This window comes from Epinephelus moara, chromosome 13 (assembly GCF_006386435.1).
Source record: "Epinephelus moara isolate mb chromosome 13, YSFRI_EMoa_1.0, whole genome shotgun sequence".
NCBI classification, from domain to species: domain Eukaryota; kingdom Metazoa; phylum Chordata; class Actinopteri; order Perciformes; family Serranidae; genus Epinephelus; species Epinephelus moara.
The window spans coordinates 5424639-5447338 of NC_065518.1; the positions used below are offsets into that span (position 1 = coordinate 5424639).

At 44.1% G+C, this 22700-nt stretch overlaps 1 protein-coding gene across 1 annotated transcript in view; it reads right to left on the bottom strand.

Moving 5' to 3' along the window:
- LOC126400269 (transcription factor COE3-like) overlaps positions 1-22700 on the bottom strand; it is a 54105-nt gene that overhangs the window by 16654 nt on the left and 14751 nt on the right. The window contains exons 7-11 of the mRNA XM_050060829.1: positions 12492-12573; positions 10257-10374; positions 5221-5354; positions 4856-4982; positions 1247-1335 (exon numbers count right to left, since the gene is read on the bottom strand). Coding sequence (XP_049916786.1) covers positions 1247-1335; positions 4856-4982; positions 5221-5354; positions 10257-10374; positions 12492-12573 — 550 coding nt within the window. The remainder of the gene's footprint in view (positions 1-1246; positions 1336-4855; positions 4983-5220; positions 5355-10256; positions 10375-12491; positions 12574-22700) is intronic.

Sequence of the window (22700 nt, forward strand, 5' to 3'; positions counted from 1 at the left end):
ACACAGACTCAGAGACAGCAGGACAGCAGAGTGGCTGAAACTCCACCTGAACTAGTCACTCTGCACAGCCGGCCAATCACAGCCTCCGGTCAGGATGAATGGCAGCAATTTAAGCCAATCAGATTCTGAGTTCAGGGACTATTTTCTTTACAGAGGACAGGACATCAGTGTCTCTGTGGACACATTGTCCTCTTCTGTCCTTTCACACATCAAACAGACAAACATGGGACAGTCTGTGATGTTTTATATCCAGTCTTTTTCTGGTTCAGTATCAGACTGACCTTTGACCTTTAGTCCTTATGTTGAGTCAAACCGTCTTTATAGAAACATTGTGTCGTGCAGCAGGTGACGTCCACCTGCTCTGGATCAGCCAACGTCCCTCACATGTCCAACATCACCGTGTTTCTCACAGTGCGCTGAGCACAAGGCAGCATGGGTAATCGAGTCAAACCAGTACTGATGAATTATTAACCACGTGGTTTGTATTACGGCGCTAACAGCGTGTCAGCTCACATCACGGTGGGCGGAGTCCATCACAGCCCACGCCTCACTACTGCTGAAACACCATGAGGCCAAAAGTATGTGGACAGGCTTTACCCCACTGACGCAGCTGATAGTACGTCTCATCAAACGTCTGAAGTGTCTCTAAACGTCATGAACAAAACTTGTCACATGTTCAGTCTCTCCTCAAGACGTTCAGCTGGTCACATGACAACAGACAGAAATATAACATATCGTACATCTAAGAGTTTAAACAGAAATATTTAGAGTAAAGTCTGTTCAGCTGATTGTGTCTCTTCACACTGATCCTCTGAGCTGTGGCTCTGAAACATCTGTGTGTGTATATGTGTGTGTGTGTGTGTGTGTGTTCAGATCTGTCTCCACCACAGAGACCAAACTAACATCCACAGTTCACAGCTCCTTTCAGCTTGTGCTCACACACAGGTCCTCTGTCTCTGCATGTGTGTGTGTGTGTGTGTGTGTGTGTGTGTGTGTGTGTGTTACAGAGACACACAGAAACACAAGTTAAACAGTAGAATCAGCTGATGATTATCAGACTGTGAGCAGCCGACCAGAAACAGACTGATGGAAAAACACCAACAACAATCATCACTGAGTCTGTGTGTGTGTGTGTGTGTGTGTGTGTGTGTGTGTGTGTTACTGTGTGCTCCTGTGTGTTAGTGTGTGTTCCTGTGTGTTACTGTGTGTTCCTGTGTGTGTGTGTGTGTGTGTGTGTGTGTGGTACCTTAGGCAGTCTCTCCGGGTCTCCGGGGTGACGAGGAATGACCTTCTGTAACCTCTGGAAGCCGTAGTCTATGGTGGGCTCGTTTAAAGCTGAAGAAGAAGAAGAGGAAGAGGAAATAAACTTATTTTAAGTGAAACATTAAAACCATGACTTTCCTTCACTTCACATCATGAAACCTTTGTTCTCAGATCATGATGTTCTGTATGTTTCAGATCTTCTCACAGACACAAACAGCAGAACTACATCAACCTCAGGAGGTTCCAGTGGTCCTTTAAAATGTTCTACAGGTCCTACATGAGGCGCTGAAAGGCCTTTAGGAGGTTATGATGGGGGTTCCTAAGAATGTCCTAGGGGCCCTTTAAGAGGTTGTAGAAGGCTGTTAGTCAGTGGTAGTGGTCCTGTTCTAAATGCTAAAGGAGATTCTCCGAGAGCTTCAGGAGGGTATAGAGGTCCTTTTGTATGTTCTAGAGGTCCTACAGGAGGTTCTCAGAGAGCTTCAAGAGGGCACAGAGGTCCTCTCATATGTTCTAGAGGTCTTACAGGAGGTTCTCAGAGAGCTTCAGGGGGTATAGAGGTCCTTTTGTATGTTCTAGAGGTCCTACAGGAGGTTCTCAGAGAGCTTCANGGTTCCTAAGAATGTCCTAGGGGCCCTTTAAGAGGTTGTAGAAGGCTGTTAGTCAGTGGTAGTGGTCCTGTTCTAAATGCTAAAGGAGATTCTCCGAGAGCTTCAGGAGGGTATAGAGGTCCTTTTGTATGTTCTAGAGGTCCTACAGGAGGTTCTCAGAGAGCTTCAGGAGGGTACAGGGGTCCTCTCATATGTTCTAGAGGTCCTACAGGAGGTTCTCAGAGAGCTTCAGGGGGTATAGAGGTCCTCTCATATGTTCTAGAGGTCCTACAGGAGGTTCTCAGAGAGATTCAGGGGGTATAGAGGTCCTCTCATATGTTCTAGAGGTCCTACAGGAGGTTCTCAGAGAGCTTCAGGGGGCGTAGAGGTCCTCTCATATGTTCTAGAGGTCCTACAGGAGGTTGTGAAGTTGAGTGAACAGAAAGTTTTAAAGAATTAAAAAGACAAAAACAACCTGTTATTAAAACACAGTCTGTGTCTGTGAACTGACTGAAACAAAAGATGACTGACAGGTGGAACATCATCAGAGTCACGTTGCTTAGCAACCAGCTAAAATCCCTCCAGACTTCTCCTGCTGACTGAACCAAACAGAAACAACCAATCAGAAGCAGTTTGTGTCTCTCTGCTTTCTGATTGGCCTGTCATACCCCTGTTTCCTCCTCCAACATCATTTACAGTTTAAACTGGTCGGAGCTGATAAATCAGAGCGTCAGTGAATGCAGCCGAGCACGGCCAGAGTGTGTGTGTGTGTGTGTGTGTGTGTGTGAGTGTGTGAGTGAAGTGCATGAATCATAATCCTGTGTGAGTGTGTGAGTGAAGTGCATGAATCATAATCCCGTCTTGGTTCAGCTGCGTTTAACAAGCTTTAGAGCGACTCTCCTATACATCACAAACACTGTGTGTGTCAGTGTGTATCAGTGTGTGTTCGTGTGTGTGTGTGTGTGTGTGTGTTCAGTCCTTGAAGGCTCACAGGGCGTAACAAGCAGCAGTTATAAGAGTGTGTTAGCTCTCCAGATGTCTGTGTTATCTACAGCCTCTGTGTGTGTGTGTGTGTGTGTGTGTGTGTGTGTGTGTGTGTGTGTGTGTGTGTGTGTGACCTTGTGTTGTTTATCAGCTGTGTGTCTGTTTAACCTGCCTCTGTCNGTGTGTGTGTTGTGTGTGTGTGTGTGTGTGTGTGTGTGTGTGTGTGTGTGACCTTGTGTTGTTTATCAGCTGTGTGTCTGTTTAACCTGCCTCTGTCTGTCTGTCTTTTCTCCTGTTAACATTCTTTATGGATCAAACCTGAAGTCTGTCCCATCCTGTCTCAATGCTCATATTCTTACAGATATATACTGTCTAAATTATACATAAATATCTGTAGGACTGAGTCATTGTCCAGCACTTTGTGGACTCAGTAACATGTTAATGTGTCCACAGGACTTTTGTCCCACCTGAAATGATCAGAGATCACAGAGACGTCCAGCGGGAGAGTCTGAACTCTGATTGGACCCCACGCTGCAGATCATTAACTCTTTAACTGCCGTGTGACTCAGACTGTTTTGACTCCTGTCAGCCGTCACTAACTTCCTGTCAGGTCTGTCTCTGATTGGTTAATTGGCTGTGATGAAGCAGACAAACTGATCAATAAGCTGTGACTGTGCGTCTCTGTGGAGACAGCTGGATGATGTCACAGTGTGCTGGCAGACTGGTTGTTAATAAAGCTGTGATCAGTTTGTATTGATCAGAGTCGACTGTCAGCAGCATCACGTCTTTTTACTCTGAGTTCACCTGGTTCTCCTTCGTTAACAGTCTGATCTGTGATGTCTCTGTGTCTCTGTGTCTCTGTGTTTCCTGTGTGTTCGGTGTCTAGGTGATGAGGTCAGAGATGAACTGAAGGACGATGAAACACGAGGACAGGAGTGCATCACGGGGGGCACAGCAGGTTCCTTAACATTCACTTAACAGAGATAACAACAGAGTTTCACTGTCTTCAGGTCAGCACGTCAACACACATCAGGGGACACATAGTGTGTCCCCTGATGTGCGTGTGTGTGTGGGTGTGTGTGTGGGTGGGTGGGTGGGTGTGTAAAATCTGAGGGTGTGTCAGTCATGAGGTGTTACAGCGATCAATAATCTTCAATCAATGCTCATTGAAATTTCATGGACCTGTCTGTCTGTCCCGCCTTTTCCAGACACTGCTAGGATTTCTTATTCAGTCTGTCAGTGGTTCATGCCGTAATGTCTGTGGGAGGAAACATTCACACAGTCTTTCTGCATGCTGTGTGATGTCATCAGTCATATGACAGTGTTTCAGTGTCTGACTGATGATGTCATTTTTATTCTTAATGTGTTTTTATTGTTTCTGTATTTGGACATAAACTGAATCATCTTAATGTCACATTTTAACGTGACTCATTATTACTTTGATCCTTTTTCACATTATAACAAGATCAATAAATTCACTGTTACAATAAATAAATTAGTTTTAAAGACAAGTTTCTTGTGATGAGATGAAAACATCTTCATGTTAATATTTCATCATGTCCTGATGCTGTTTGTTCTCAGGGTGCGTCGGTCCATGTTGAGTCTGACGTTTATAACCTGAGCTCTCTCATCAGAACCACACGGGTTCCCTCTGTGACAGAGGAGGAGCAAAGCATGCTGGGAGCAGGGTGGAGCAAGGTGGAGCAGGGTGGAGGGGAACCACTGAGGTGTGAAAGCAGCTGCTGTTTGAAACTGAAGGTCATGTGACTGATGACATCACAGTCACAGGCTGTGTGTGTGTGTGTGTGTGTGTGTGTCATTAACATGTCTGAGGGTTAATGAGATTTAAATGTGTGTCATCACTCTGACAGCAGTGAGACACAGGACAGACACATAGGAAGAATGAAGGAGGGAGGACACATGAAAGGAGGGAGGACTCAGTGTGTCAATGTGGACAGTAAACAGCTAACAGCAGTATCTGGTTCCTGATTGGCTGCTGGTTGATCCAGTCAGAGTGTTACCTGTATAAACGAATCGTCCAGGTGCTCCTTTACAGAACTGTTTGGACTTGTAGGACAGCGTTACCTCGACGACCCCAGGGATGTGACGGGGAGGAGTCTGCACCCGGATAGCGTGAGGGGTGATCAGCTGGACAGAGACACAGAGACAGAAAAAGACACACAGACAGACAGAGACACAGAGACACACACAGAGACACACAGAGACATTACGGTCAGTTCCAGTGTAACAGATGTCGTCATCAGCAGATTTACTGATCTAGAATCAGAATGATGTCACATCTCTGATTCAGAATCAGGGCTGTACTGATTATTGATTATTGGTTATTGATCAAGTGTGTGTGTGTGTGTGTGTGTGTGTGTGTTACCTCACTCCACACCAACATGGTACCGAAGACAACCTGCAGGCCGTCGAAGAAGTTGTCTCCGATCAGGATGACCGTCGCTCCGCCTGTCGTCCAACCCTCACTGGGACTGATGGCTTTGATACAGGGAGTGGCTGCTGGACGACAGACAGACAAGCAGACAGACAGACAGACATACAGACAGACAGACAGGTAAATAGAGATGTTAGCATGTTGTTGTAGAGACAGTATCAGACAGAGTCTGAAACATGAATCCAAAATTGCAGTTCCTCTGATGTCCACTAGAGTGCGTCCCCACAGACCTCCATGTTCACATGAAGAAATCAACATGTTTACAGCCTGTCTGTCTTGTTACTCCACCTCACTGTTCTGTATGTGAGGTACAATCATGGAATGAAGGGACAAAGTCGTCTCATGTCTGAGACGAGGACGGAATGAGAAACGAAGAAGAACAGCAAAAAAAGAAGAAGAACAGCAGCTGTTAGGAGTTAGCAGCTAACTCAAAGAAGAAGAACAGCAGCTGTCAGCAGTTAGCAGCTGATGCTGTTGTGTTACATGTCACGCCCCTTTTGATTCTGTGATGTCATCATACTGTCTGTAATCACACCCTGCCGCCGGCGTTTGGGTCTGTGTAAAGGGGTCTACGTAGCGCCATCTGTGTGTAAAAAGTGCTGAAGAGTAAGATGATGACTGAAGGCTTCAGAACAGGAGCCCACAAACCACTAAGTGACATCACAGCAGCTGCGCGTCCATTATTTATACAGTCTGTGATTCACAGGTCGGCTTCAAACTACGACTGTAGTACTACTGAAGGTCACACACACACACACACACACACACACACACGCACACACACATGAGAGAGAGAACGTGATTTAATTGGGTCATGGCTTTTATCCGCTTTAGCTTCGTACATTCATTCACACACACACACACACACACACACACACACAGGACCGGTAATGACTACTTTCTCTTCTTTCAAGTGCGGCTGCAGATTAATTATAAAGTGAAATGAAAGCAGTGTGTGTGTGTGTGTGTGTGTGTGTGTGTGTGTGTGTGTGTGTGTGTGTGTGTAAAGTTAATCTCATCACTGAAGACTTGAAATGACATTAGAGCACCTGACCTCTGTTCTCCTGTGTTCTGTGAGTGTGAACATTGGACACGTCTCACCCTCAGTGTTCACCATGTTATCTACATACAGGAAGGGGCAGGGCCACAGACACATTTGAAAGTTGTGGCATGTCGCCGCAGTGAACACTGATGTGGAACGCTGAACGTTAAACATTATTTGGACGTTTGTATTAATAAGTCAGATTTGTTCGTCATAACAGGTAAAAACACAACTTATTAACGTGTGTTAAGAACACAGGAAATGGAACATAACAGGAACATGTCTGACGTCTGAAGACGTGTAGAACATTAAAAGCTTCCATCTCATTGGTTGGCGTTAAGATACCTGCCCCTTTCTGACGTTGCGACTGTGTTGGCCAATGTGGGCTTATGTTAGTAGTAATAATAGGTGCAACTTCTGGCACTGAACCAGAACTGGCAGTTTACTATTATAACGGTATAGAAACGTACACTGATGGTATGCTAACGGTAGGCCTACGATACACTGATGCTCTTTCCTGGATTGATTGTGAAATAAAACATGTGGAACACACTTCCTGTTCCACCTCAGACAGTAAAACATGATCGTACCTCTGTTGTCTCTGACAGTTGTCTCAAGGCGTTGGTTGTTTTCCTTTTTAAATGAGTGTGTTAGCAATTAGCTTGTCTCGCTCCGTTAGCATATTGTTAAATTGAATGGAGCCCAAGTTAGCTCACACTAAGCATCTACTCCTAAAGATTATTTATGATTTCTTACGACTCATAAACAGACTTTAACACATTCAGCAAACATAATTCAGTTTTAAATTTAGCTCCATGTAAAGTGAATAAACGTGATGTTTCCCAGTTGAGGCGCAGCTCATCTGACTTAATGACAGTTTACACACTTTTATCACCTCAGTGATATCAGGAATATAAAGTAAAACAAATAACTTAAGACGTTCATTTTATATGATATGAAAGAATGAAGGTAAATCAGTAACACTCAGAACAGATGACTGAACACTCAGACCGACTTAATTTAGTTCTGATGTCTCGTGGACACTTACAATGTACACTGAATATCATTACATCAGTCTCCCCCCTGAAACTGGTGAAATGGTTTCACCCAATATTAAACATCTGAAGTGAAATGTTCCTGTTAACAGGACATTTTCTGTCGTCTTAACGTGTTACTTTTTTACCTGTTGAGACGAACAAATTTGACTTATTAATACAAACATCAAAACAGATGTTTAGAGCCATTAGGCAGTCCACACACTGAAACATTGTTCTAATATACATGTTGTTTTTCACCTCTGTGCTGCTGTCAGATAAAAACCATCAGATTGTTTGTTGGGTTCATTCTGTCATTATTTAGTACCACTAACAATAACATCAATGGCACCGAACCCCCCAACCGCTCGGGGCGCCTGACCAAAGGGCAGCCCCCTCACTCTGAGATCTCTCCACTTTGTGCATGTATAGGTCCTGTTTGTGAATGTGTGTGTCTTTCAGACCTGTGTGTAATTGACAAGCAAGAGTGAAAACATTGAATTTCCCCTCAGGGGATTAATAAAGTAAATAAAGTAAATAAACTTATAAACTTAAACTTAATGCTAACATTAACTTGTTAGCTACCTGCGGCACATTTTATCATCAGGTGTTGACGTTCTGTGTTGTAGCGTGAGTGATGCGATTTATGAGCGTAAGTTATGTTTGGTGTGAATGTTAAACCGATGTCGTTACTGTGAAGATTTCAGTTCGTGATCAGATTCTTCATAAGTCGTAAATATTCACAAAATGTGTCAGCGATCAGCTGGTTACAGAGTCAGCCATCATCAGAGATCATCCGCCATCATCAGCCATCATCAGAGATCATCAGCCATCATGAGCCATCATCAGAGATCATCAGCCATCATGAGCCATTATGAGCCATCATGAGCCATCATCAGAGATCATCAGCCATCATGAGCCATTATGAGCCATCATCAGCCATCATCACAGATCATCAGCCATCATCAGAGATCATCACCCATTATGAGCTTCGTCAGCCATCATCAGCCATTATGAGCCATCATCAGCCACCATCAGCCATGAACATTTGGACATAAAGAAACTTCCTGTGAGAGCACTTTCATTTTATACAATCAGCAACTGACAATCTTTGGGCAAATGTTGGTGATGATGCTCCGCCCAAAAATAATTCACCCAGCAGAAGAAGAAAAGCTTCAGATCCTGCCTTCATCTTTTCCGTTACGTTTGCTACAGCTGTGTTTGATTTAAGATGACGCTGCCCTGATAAAATTCATCCACTACATAAGTTAGTACACAGAGTACTCAGTGCACTAATGGAAGTATCTGGCTGGACACAGCACAGATTCAGGACGTGTGAACTGAGTTTTAGTAACCTTCAGTTCTTCATGGTGAACTGGTGGAACTGGTTTCAGAGGACGTTGCAATATGAGACTTGAAGGGTGAATCCCAATTCTCATTCTCTTTTAAGTGTGGTCCTCCGGAATCTTTGTTTCAAGGGCTCTGTAGCCCTCGGTCTTGGCCCTAGCCCTTACTCCAAGTAAGAATTGAGACACCCCTACCCCTCACGTGAACGCGCAAAACCAAGGGGAAGGGGAAGGGGTGGAAATGGGATGCACCCTTAAACTCTGTAGAAACAACAGGAGACAGTGCTGCTACAGACAGGAAGAAGAAGGAGAAGAAGGAGGAAAAGAAGAAGTAGAAGAGGAAGAAGAAGAAGAAGAAGAAGAAAGCAGAAACAGTGAAATGAGAGGGAGGGTTCAAACCCTCAGGACTGTGCTGCGCTCTGATTGGGAGGGGTGGTTTCCATGGTTACCATCTTTAATTAGGAGGGCAATTAAAGAGGTTGAACGGCGCACACACACACTGTCCTCTCTGGGGACAGAGAGGCGTCTGGTCTTCCTACCCACAAGCCACTGGGCTGTTCTCTTCACTTCTGTTTCTCCTCCTTCCTCTGCAGCTGTTTCAGAGGCTAACACGTTAGCATGTTAGCTTGTGTGTCCCCAACCAGCTGGAGGAAATTCTGCGGATCATTTACTGTCCCATCAGAGACATGCCATAAAGACTCTATGTTCAGAGCCTCCTCCTCCTCATCATCATCTACCACCACTGACTCTGTCTCATAAGGAGACGTCCAACCTCCTCAAACTGTCTCCTGTTGTCTCTGACTCTGTTGAACCCAAATGTGTCTCTGCTGATCAGAGAACAAGTGCACAGTTTTAAATACGACCACCAAGATGAACTGTGATGCGATCACTCAGACCACCTGCTGAGGTCATCTGGGACAAACTGGACCACATGTCTTTTGTAGTGTAAAGGTTAATGTGTCCTGGTGTGTCACCGCCAAGGACTACGTCATCAGTTGTTGGTTGTTTTGGTGACAACATGCTAACAATTTATAATTTGCCCATTTTACGACCAGTTGGACAAAGTGACAAACTGAAACTGAAACAAAGTGTTGATGGACCGTCCATCAGTTTTGGATTCTATGGACTGCTGTAACGATACAAGCACTGATGTGACTTGGGAGCAGTTAGTGAGAATGTGGACATCACATCTGTGCACAGGGCCCTTTGACCTTCTGGCGTAAGTGGTCAGCTGGAGACACATGAGGGACACAGGTGTGAAAAGCGATGTGTCTCAGCTGTCCACTGGTGTCCAGATTTTAGAAGCAGTTGTAAACAGGGTCTCTGATTAACTCCACTTTTTCCCCTCTGAGGTGAAATATGAAATATAGTGAAATATAGTTCCTCAGGGTTCTCTACTGGATCCACTGTTCATCTTATATCTCTGGAGACCAGTCGGGGGTTTTCACATCAACATCATCTCGTCTCACAGCATGTGATAGGACGACAGAGTAGCCGCAGCTTCTGATTGGTTCACATTTATATCAACATATAAAACCTGCGTACCTTCAGACGGGTCCAGTCTCCGGGCTCGGCGGCCATGTTTGGAGTTGTTGTGTACAAACATGTTGTCAGAGACAGCGAGGACGTGGCCATCCACGTTCACTGTCGTCGACACCACCACCTTCAAACACACAGAAAACTTCATTAATAATTTACAGACAAACAGAACAGCGAGTGTAAAACTAAAAAACGACTGTAGAGTGTGTATAAAGATGGACGACATGACAGGTCCCCAAAATATCTGATCGCCCCCTGGTGGCTACCTGCAGTACAGGTCATGAACCATGCCCCCTTGTTGTTAGTGGACAAGGCATGAGCCCAACTTTTCCCAAAGCTGGTTTCTGTGATTTCAGCTCTTATCACGCTATTTGTTTCTCTGGTGAGGCTCAGTGAAATCAGTATTTGATGATGCACAGAGAGGATGTGACATCATGACTGACAGCTGTGTTTGCCAATCAGTATACTCTCAATAATGATAATAATAATAATAATAATAATAACAATGCATTTTATTCATAGGCGCCTATGACAGACACCTGACAGTTAGAAAAAGCAGCAATGTATCCACAGATCATAAAATCAAACAAATCTGTGATATACAGATAAAATATTTTTAACAAATCAATGTCATGAAACTTTAAACTTAAAAAATAAATAAATAAACATGTTGAATTTAATTTAATAAAAATCTAAGTCATAAATTTGAACATTTAATAATTAGTAAAAGAGCCTCGGTGTGTTTGAATGTGCCGTCCACTGTGGCCCCGCCCCTGCTGTGATGTCACAGCCACTGAGCCGAGGCCATTCATCATCCCCCGGCTGGTTGCAGTGGCGAGGTTGTTGTCGTTGATCCACGGCAACAGAGCAGAAGGTCGCACAGAGAGCAAGTAGAGGTGTCCTCTCTGTCGCCACGGTGACTAACCAGCACATCCTTCAACCTGCCGTCGCCACGACAACCACACCGACACGTCCGGACGCTTCACCTGACTTCACCTGTCCCACTCGTCTGATTGGCCCCTCTCTCTCTACATGCTCTGTGGAGCTGGCTCACCCCCTGCCCCCCCTCCCTTCTTTCTCGTCTTCTTCCTCAGGTTTAACTGGACATAACATCCTGTCAGCTCGCCCAGCGCAGCGTGGAGAGGGAGGTGTGTGTTACTGTGTGTGTGTGTGTGTGTGTTACTGTGTGTTACTGTGTGTGTGTGACAGCAGACACATGGAGACTGAGACAAAGAGGAGAGAGGACGAGGATCTCAACAGTATGTCTCCTCCTCTTATCTCCTCTCCTCTCCTCTCCACCTCCTCCACCTCTCCTTCCCTCCTCCTCTCCTCCTCTCCTCTCCTCTCTTCTCCTCTCCTCTCCTCTCTGGTGGAGGGATCAATAATCAGAAGATCATTCACAGTGATCGGTGGATCTTGTTGTTAATTGGCTGATGAATGACGGAGTGCTCAGTGTGGAGGGGGCGTTTGATTTTAATCTCAGTGATATGTTAATCTTAGAATCTGCAGATCAACAGTCTGACACAGACTAAAGAGAAACATTTTAACATGACAAATGAATGAATGAATGAATAAATGAACGAATGATGTGACAGGCTGAGAAAACTGAACATGTGTTCATTAATATAAGAATAAATGAAGTGTATTTTATGACTGTGTTATTTCCTCCTGATCTCTGCACAGTTTATTAAAAATAACTACAATTTGGTTTTAATTTCAGAAAAACTTGTCAGATTAAAGTTTGGTGAGCTGAGACCACTCAGTATTTCAGGACATTTGTAGAAGAGAACAAACTGAAGTCAAAATGAATTTATTATTCATTATTCTGTTACTGTGAACTGTCTTTGTAGGAGACTTCCGGTTACTGTGGACTGTCTTTATGTATCTAATGAAGTTTAAACCCAGATTCATTTCACAACACAAGTCACATCAGTGCAGCTGGAACAGGAAATGTTAAAGACACAAACAGTTCACATGTTGGAGAAAAGGACAGACAGACAGAGACAGAGACACTCAGAGAGCTAAAGTTCCTGGTGACCTCTCATATTATATCTGCAAAGCAATAAGCCTCGAGCTGCCCCGCTGCAATGTATGATGGGTACAGCAGGTCCTCCAAAGCCACGTCCTGCCCTTTGGGGAAATGAATTCATCTTTTTGTATGTATATATATAAATATATATATATATATATATATATATATATATATATATACATCTGTGTGTGTGTGTGTGTGTGTGTTACCTGGAACCTCCTCATGTCTCTGGGGTTTCCGGCGTTCTTCAGACAGTTCTGGTTACACTTTAAGAAGAACTTCAGGAAGAACCTGTAAACAAACAAACCAACATAATCAGATCAAACTCTGACATCATCACAGTAACAATCAGAGTAAAGTATGAATACTCTGGATACAGAGGTGTAGTAGAGGGTATACTCAGGTTTACCCAACTCTGTCTGGCTGTTTACAGTTCACCCACCTGCCAGACTTCCTCCTCAGTAACCTGCCCATCTACCCTGTAGGACACCCACATTAACAACTACTACACCTCTGACTGGATACTTCAAAACATCAGTAACAAACAGCGGTAAAATACTGTAATGTGTTATGGTTGATAAACATAGTAAACGGAGTTCCTCAGGGTTCTATCCTGGATCTCCTGCTATTCTCTTTTCATAAAAACACAAACACAGTGTTTAAATGACAGGAAAGTGGGTCGATATGCAGACGATACGATGTTCTAATCATCAGAATAAAAATTCCTTTGATGTTAGTCACGATGAACTCAGTCAGATAAAGTTGAGTAGTTTGAATGGGAAGCTACATTTAGCCGACACACACGTGGTTATGTTTAGCCAACACACACACGTGGTTGGGTTTAGCCAACACATACACACACACACGTGGTAGGGTTTAGGAAAAAAGAACAGGGTTAGGCTTTACAGTCTTACGGGAAGTGAATACCGCACTCTCACGTGAAAGTCTGTGTTTGTTGGACCCGTGATGTGAAAGGATGACTTTTTTCATCGGTGTCTGATGTCACTGACCAAGCGCTGTTTTTTGACGACTTCAGAGTGAAACTGTGCTGTGTAACACAGGTTGTCTCTCTGTCTCCACATGCTAAGATTTCTAGATACCTCTCTGTCTCTCTCCTGTCTGTCTCTCTGTCTGTCTCCTGACGTCCTGTCATCCAGTCGTCCTCTCCCAGGAGAGATGGAGGGATGAAGGAGAGAGAACAGAGACGACAGCTGCAGACAGACATCCAGCCTCAAACCTCCACAACATCTTTCTCTGCTTTTATTTTGGACAAATTCATCCAGTGGGGTGATTTTTGTTTTCTCTGGTTATTATTGTTTATTAGTTGTTCTTTCTGGTTCAATAGTTTTAGTTGTTGTTCAGACTGTTCTCTGTTCTCCATCAGGTTCTCCATCAGGTTTTTTGTCAGGGTCCCTGTCCTGTAATCTTCAGCTGAGGTTCCTGTGAATCACAGCAGAACCTCACTGATTCGTCCAAGGCTGTGACACCAGCTGTTTTGGGGGTGGGGGGTGTCTGTGTGAAGCCATGCAGCATCTACAGTACCACAGAATCACAGTGGTTTCCAAGGTAACGGGCTGTAAACACACACACACACACACACACACACACACACACACACACACACACATATAAGGACAAAAAAGGCCGAACTGGCTCTCAGGCAATGTTTTTAGTCTCTGAGGGTCTCTGCAGTATTGATTACCCAGCATTCCTTGCTGCTCGTCTCTAATGAGCCTACAGAAGGACAAAGTGCTGACACCGAAACACACACACACACACACACACACACACACACACACACTGAACAGATGCTCTGTAAACAACCTCTAATGGAAGAAAATCAGCAACACATTCAAACCGTCCAAAACAAAGCCATCAAGTGATGATGTCATCAAGTTCATTCATATTTTAAGAAGCAACATTATAAAGAAAATATTGAAACTACTGTTGAAAAAGTTTGAGTGACACTTCCATCAGCAGTGACCTCAGGCCACAGACTAATTGTCACCATGTTTAAATCTGGAGAGAGTCTTTACACCCAGAGATGAGTTAGCATGTTAGCATGTTAGCACTTCCTGTTTCCTGGTCTTGAAGTTTAGATGTGTGAAATAAGGTCTGTGGTTAACACCAGCTGAAGAGACGTAAATAGCCCACTGTCAGTTTACAGATTTATGTGTCTATGGCCAGATTGAGACTACAGAACGCCATCACGTCCAACACGACTTGACGGCCTGGTTGTGGCGCTGAAGTTAAGTCGTGTGACCGTGGTGTAGTTTGTTTACGGCCTGGTTGTGGCGCTGACATTAAGTCATGTGACCGTGGTGTAGTTTGTTTACGGGCTGGTTGTGGCGCTGACATTAAGTCATGTGACCGTGGTGTAGTTTGTTTACGGCCTGGTTGTGGCGCTGATGTTAAGTCATGTGACCGAGGTGTAAAAATCTTTTTCCCACAGATTATCTGAATGAAACCTATTTGTATCATAAACGTTTCAGAGGATCTAAGGAGACGGTAACTTCAGGGTTTGGAGTATGAGAAGACGTCTTCCTGCAGAACTCTGTTTAAGATCTCAGTCTAAGTGTGACCTCTGACCTCTGATCAGCTGCACACACACACAAACACACACACACACACACACACACACACACACAGCCCGTCTTATCGCCGTGGTAACCACCCAGCATCAACAGCTGATCGTCTCCTTATCTTCAGACACACAGACTCAACTTATCTCCACTCTCCTCTTCACCTCCTTTCACTTCTCCTCCTCCTCCTCCTCCTCCCCCTCGTCTCCTCCCCTACCCTCCTGCTTCCTCCTCTTGTCTCCTCCTCCCTTGTCTCCTCCCTCCTCTGTTCCCTCCTCGTATCTATTTTCTACTCCTCTGAGCGACGAGCGGGCGATCGGGGTCGTAAATCTACACACAGGACAGATTAAGCTTTCAATTTGTTATGTGATAAGCAGGGAACACCCGACACACACACACACACACACACACGCTCACTCTATTACTGCTCATATTTACGAGCAGGAAATTAGGACGCATCACAAATTTATCTCCAGGAAGAATGGAAGTCACTCACACACACACACACACACACACACACACACACACCCCCTAACACACACTGTGCAGGAGTTAATATGCTCTATGAGGTAGAAAATGTAGTCGCAGTGTGAGGACGAATTATACTGACGGTAATGTACTGACACAGACACACAGTGTGTGTAATGTGTGTGTGTGTGTGTGTGTGTGTGTGTGTGTTTGTTGGTGNTGTGTGTGTGTGTGTGTGTGTGTTGTCAGCGCTGTGTGTTAATCTGATCCGAGTCATTGACAGTGTGTGTGTTGTGTGTATAATGTGTGTGTGTAGTGTGTATAATGTGTGTGTGTATAGATGAGGTTCATCTTTACTTTAAAGCAGCTGCTGTTTAAACCTTCAGACTGATTCTGTTTGTTTTCATACACGTTACATCACATCCTCAAGTCTGGCCCTCATCATCATCATCATCATCATCATCCTCCATCAGCCTTGGTGGTGAACAGAGACGTTTAACAGCATTAAAACAAGATCAATCATCAGTTAACAAAGTGTCTCAGCTGCTGCAGAATCATTGATCAGTCAGTCTCACATATCTTCACAATACAGAACTGTCCTCACAATGCAGACGTGTCCTCACAATGCTGAAATGTCCTCACAATGCAGACCTGTCCTCACAATGCAGACCTGTCCTCACAATGGAGACCTGTCCTCACAATGCAGACCTGTCCTCACAGTGCAGACCTGTCCTCACAATGTCAAAATGTCCTCACAATGCTGACCTGTCCTCACAATGGAGACCTGTCCTCACAATGCAGACCTGTCCTCACAATGGAGACCTGTCCTCACAATGCAGACCTGTCCTCACAATGGAGGCCTGTCCTCACAGTGCAGACCTGTCCTCACAGTGCAGACCTGTCCTCACAATGCCAAAATGTCCTCACAATGCTGAAATGTCCTCACAATGTAAACATGCCCTCACAATGCCGAAATGTCCTCACAATGCTGAAATGTCCTCACAATGCAGACCTGTCCTCACAATGCTGACATTCCCTCACAATGCTGAAATATCCACACAATGGAGACCTGTCCTCACAATGTAGACCAGTCCTCACAATGCAGACCTGTCCTCACAATGCTGAAATGTCCTCACAATGCTGAAATGCCCTCACAATGCAGACCTGCCCTCACAATGCAGACCTGTCATCACATTGCTGAAATGTCCTCACAATGCAGACATGTCCTCACAATGCAGACCTGTCCTCACAATGGAGACCTGTCCTCACAATGCTGAAATGTCCTCACAATGCTGAAATGTCATCACAATGCAGACCTGTCCTCACAATGCTGAAATGTCCTCACAATGCAGACCTGTCCTCACAATGGAGACCTGTCCTCACAATGCAGACCTGTCCTCACAATGGAGACCTGTCCTCACAATGCCGAAATGTCCTCCCAATGCTGAAATGTCCTCACAATGCTGAAATGTCCTCACAATGCAGACGTGTCCTCACAATGCCGAAATGTCCTCCCAATGCTGAAATGTCCTCACAATGCTGAAATGTCCTCACAATGCAGCCCTGTCATCACAATGAAGACCTGTCTTCACAATGGAGACCTGTCCTCACAATGCCAAAATGTCCGTACAATGCTGAAATGTCCTCACAATGCAGACCTGTCCTCACAATGCAGACCTGTCCTCACAATGCAGACCTGTCCTCACAATGTAAACCTGTCCTCACAATGCAGACCTGTCCTCACAATGCTGAAATGTCCTCACAATGCTGAAATGCCCTCACAATGCAGACCTGCCCTCACAATGCAGACCTGTCATCACATTGCTGAAATGTCCTCACAATGCAGACATGTCCTCACAATGCAGACCTGTCCTCATAATGGAGACCTGTCCTCACAATGCCGAAATGTCCTCACAATGCTGACATGTCCTCACAATGCCGAAATGTCCTCACAATGCTGAAATGTCCTCACAATGCCGAAATGTCCTCACAATGCTGAAATGTCCTCACAATGCAGACCTGTCATCACAATGAAGACCTGTCCTCACAATGGAGACCTGTCCTCACAATGCCAAAATGTCCATACAATGCTGAAATGTCCTCACAATGCAGACCTGTCCTCACAATGCAGACCTGTCCTCAAAATGCTGAAATGTCCTCACAATGCAGACCTGTCCTCACAATGCAGACCTGTCCTCACAATGTAAACCTGTCCTCACAATGCAGACCTGTCCTCACAAAGCAGACCTGTCCTCACAATGCAGACAGACATATCTTTGCTTTACAGACACGTCCTTATTAAAATAAAAGAGTTTCTTTGTGTTTTGGATGATGTAAAACTGAAAATGATTCTCACAAACACATGAAAAGAAGCCACACACACACACACACACACACACACACACACCTGTTCCCAAATGACTGTGATGTTAAAGTAAAATAAATAAAGATGAATAAATTATCTGTGTTTAAGGGAAAACAGAGCATATTTAATATGTAAATGAGCAGGATGTTCTGCTGTTAACGAACACATTTGAATACTAATTAAAGCAGTCACAGATAATTAATGACAACTGTCAATTAGCAGCAGAGAGTTAATTGATTAACTTGCCAATGGAGGAGGAGAAATTGTGTTCTAATCAATAAGTGAACATCACATCCACCTGCTGCAGTTTCATCATGACCTGATCTCTGATGACCCGAGAGAGACACACAGAGAAACATCTGATATGTCACACAGTCGGAACGGGACAAAGACCAACAAATCAAACGCTCCTCTAAAACTGTAACTGTTTGTCACTGTTTCTCTGCAGCCTGCAGACACATGATCAGTACTGAAGACAGAAAACACCACCTGATGTTTTCATCATGTTACAGATCATTCATTTGGTGGAGACCTAACAAACACTAACTGAACACCACTCTGTCAGCTGTTGTAAAGTTGTTCATGTTTTTATATTTCCATCCTGTCAGTGAGGATGTCTGTAATTATCTGATCTTAATATTCAGACTGTAACCTCTGATATAAAATAAAGTTTGGTTACGTTGATGAACTTTGTTCATGTGATCCCATCAGACCTGATTACTTTCTGTCTTTTAATTATTTATTCACATCAGCTCGTATTTCATTATTATTTATGATTAACTATTATTATTCTTTGTCATATGATTATCTGACATCATGAAGCCATGATGATGTCACATGCATCGTTCGTTATTTACAAAGTGAATTAAACAGAATCTTCTGACTTCACAGTGAGAGAGAAGAAACCTGAAGCTGAAACCTCTCTGTTGTCTAACAGCCTGTTCCTCACCGCAGAGGTCAACACCAAGGTGAAACACACACACACACACACACACACTCAGACAATGAGAGGTTAAATGATCTTTAAGATGTTAAAGTCCAACAGCGTCTCTGTTTGATAATGAATCAGGAGAAAAACCTTAAAAGCTCTTTGTGTCTGTGCTGCTTCATTACTCCTCACATTCACACACACACACACACACACACACAAGGGTTCATGATTAGCATGATGAATCCGTTCATCTTGACCTTTGACCTCTGCTGTAATTGGAGACTAGAGAAGCTGTCAGACAGCAGCCTGTCCTCAACATGCTCCTCTCTGTGTTCTTAACATGTTCTCTGTGTGTTCTTAACATGTTCCCTGTGTGTTCTCTGTGTGTGCTGTGTGTCTGTGTGCTGTGTGTGTGTGTGTGTGTGTGTGTGTTGCTGTCATCGTGTCCTTGACGTTGTCTCTCTTCATGTTCTCTCTGTTTATGTGTTTGTTTATCTTCAGACTTGTTTGTTTGTCTTTAAACTCTTTGTTGTGTGCTCTTGGTCTGACCTTTCCCTGTTCTCTCTAATGCTCTCATAATGTTCTCAACATGTTTTCTGCACGTTTTCATGTCGACTGAGTTTTAATGAGGAAATGATTCTTAATGAGCTGAAAGATTATAAATAAACACTGAAAACACTCAACAATGAATTAATAATCCTACTGCAGACACACTGCAGCACCATGGACAGAGTCTGTGTACCTGCTGGACTTCAGCACCATGGACAGAGTCTTTGTGTACCAGCTGGACTTCAGCACCATGGACAGAGTCTGTGTACCTGCTGGACTTCAGCACCACGGACAGAGTCTGTGTGTACCTGCTGGACTTCAGCACCATGGACAGAGTCTGTGTACTAGCTGGACTTCAGCACCATGGACAGAGTCTGTGTACCTGCTGGACTTCAGCACCATGGACAGAGTCTGTGTACCTGCTGGACTTCAGCACCATGGACAGAGTCTGTGTACCTGCTGGACTTCAGCACCATGGACAGAGTCTGTGTGTACCAGCTGGACTTCAGCACCACGGACAGAATCTGTGTACCTGCTGGACTTCAGCACCATGGACAGAGTCCGTATGAGTTTGATGAGTTTTATTTGACGGGACTAAATTTTTCGGGGGATAATTTTTCTTGGTTAATTAAAATAAACATGACAGAGTTTCAATGTGTGTGTGTGTGTGTGTGTGTGTGTGTGTGTGTGTGGTCAGATGTGTTTGGGCCTGTCTGTCTAATTAACACCAAATGCTGGACAGGTTTTCAGCTAATTAGCATCCGCGGCTGGTTTGAACATGGAGCTAATTAACAGCTATTATGACTAACACACACACACACACACACACACACACTGATTGCCTTTTTATAGCGGGAGACAAAATGTGTGATTTTGCACACTGAAGAGTCATGGGGTGTGTTTGTGTGTGTGTGTGTCAGATGGCATCACAGGCTGAAGAACAGAGTGCCAGCTGTTAACACACACACACACACACAGATCATTCAGTGTCCAGTCGTCGTTCAGATTAAAGAGTTGGAGACATCGTCCTGACTTTTATTCTAGAAACATTTGATCCTACATTTCCCATAATGCACCCTGATAGTAGCTCCCTGCCTGGAAAACCTGGTAAACAGCAACTTCCTGTTCCATCACCTGACGTCCTGCGGCCCACAGAGACTGTTTCCCACAGACTCACAGTGTGACACTGACGTCTGTGGATAGTTTTGCTTTGTTTTTTTTAAGCGTCACAACCCTTCAGAAACGATTGGTTCCTCCATCAGGATTTAATTCTTTCGATTTGATAACATTTGAAAAGTCTAGAAGAGCCTCAGGATTCAATTATTTTATCTGAATTAAAGTTAGCAGAGTGTTAAACTGGTGACAGATCCTCACACGGTGATCATCATCATGTCCTACGCCACCTGATGAACAATGTTACGTATTTAACCCAAAGTCACAGACGTCAGGTTCAGGAGCAGAAACGCTGTGATGATGTTCATCAGTAGTGACACACAGTTCTGAACATCAGTGTCCAGAGGAAGAGTTCAAAGTCCTGTGACCCGTCACCCCCACCCAACCTGCCTCTTTATGACATCACTTCCTGCTTTATTCTTCATTCCCGTCAGTGCACTGCTCACTGACCCCTCAGTAAAGACTGAACAGTTTTCATTTTTTCATTTTATCAGTAAAATTTGTTTGAATTATTAAATGTTTCACTTTGTTCCTGCTGAAAATTTAACCTTCATTTATTTAACTGTTTATTTTTTAATTATCTTTAATCATTCTGAATCAGAGGTGGATCAATAAATGATCTTTACTGTAAAACTCTATCCGATCAGTCTGAGTGTGTGACGAGCAGATGTCTGATCTGAAGGAAGATTTGACTTCCTACGGCAGACAGACGGGGTCAAACTGAGCGTCAGGGAGATTCAGACTCTGACATTTTACTGCTAAACAACTTAATGTCAGCTGTCAATCACTGCTCACACACACATACACACACACACACGTCTTTCCAGGCCTGGAGAGTCTCATCCTGGATTTCCAGACTGTGTGATGTAGAGAGAAGGGGAGGAGGAGGAGGAGGAGGAGGAGGAAGAGGAAGAGATAATTAAATGAGATAATGAGGAGTCCATCATCTCTCCCTGCTCATGTTACAGTAAATGAAAACAGACAAGTCCTCCTCCTCCTCGTCTTCATCACAGTGAGGAGGAGGAGGAGGAGGAGGAGGAGGAGGAGGTTATTAAGAGTCTGTTGATGCTCTCGTTACAAACCAACAGTGAATGAAGTGTTACAGTTTCTACAGTCTGATTCATCCTCTGTTGTTAAACACACATCAGTGAGTCACATCTGCCTTCACCACACACACACACACACACACACACACACACACACACTAATGAGTCACTACAGCACCAAATCTGGATAAAAAAAACACTTCACCTGTAAATCATCACTGTATGATAATGTCTCCTTTGTTGCTCTCTGATGTCTCGACGAGATGATGAGTGGAAGTCAACGGGAACAACAGCTGAACTCTACAGTGCAGACATGTGCAAACGTGTTTGGATTCTCCGTTCACCGTCGAGACATCAGAGGAACAAAGTTTTCTTCACAGACTGAACTTATAACATGGCGAGTAACTCATTTCACAGGCAAAGTATTTTCTTAACCCTTCGCTGAAACTAGTCCCAAACAGAGTCACTGTTTCCTGTTTGGTAAAAACGATGGCGAGCAGCTGTTAAATCACTGATAAACTTTAGATTTATGTTTTTACAGATCATCAGTAGGAACCAATGAGCTCAGAGCTGAGACACACAGACAGGAAGTCAGACAGTGCTGAGGGACAAACAGACATGTTTCAGTCTGACTGTGGGTTTAATGGTGTTAAAGGGGACCAACAGTAGGACCCTGAGGAACCCCACAGCTAATGACAAACAGCTCCTCTGCTCTCTGTCAGCTGAGTGTCCTCCTGTCTGTTCATCTGTCTGTCCCTCTGTTTGTCTGTCTGTCCAGGTGGGTCAATACAGCTCATTAATCCATCACTGTCAGACCAATCAACCTTTGATCAACCTGCTTTCATCTGACAGACAGGAAGTAATATCACTGAACAGGAAGTGTTTGTTTCCTGTGTCTCCTTCATGTCCACTCTCTGGGTGATGGAGCTCATTTACATATCTAATTAACCTAATTAACATATGTAATTAAGTGCTGCTCATCCTGCCAAGCTGCATCCTCTCACCCTCAGGTTTCAGATTACAGCCAGAGGCTCTGAACCAATCAGACTCCGGCCCTGTGTGTCAACCAATCAAATAACAGCTGGGTCTGACTGTGTGGAAGTGTTCTCCTTATTAAAGACGGTTCTCGTTAAGTCCGTCATGTTCTCGTTAAGACAGAATCTCATTAAGTCTGTTCTCGTTAGGACTCAGCTGACGGACAGAAACAGGAAGTGAGATGGAAGGAACATTTAAAACACGTCAAAATTCAATTTAATTTAAAGACACAAAGATATTAGAAGGTTTAAAGGAGACTAAAGCAATCT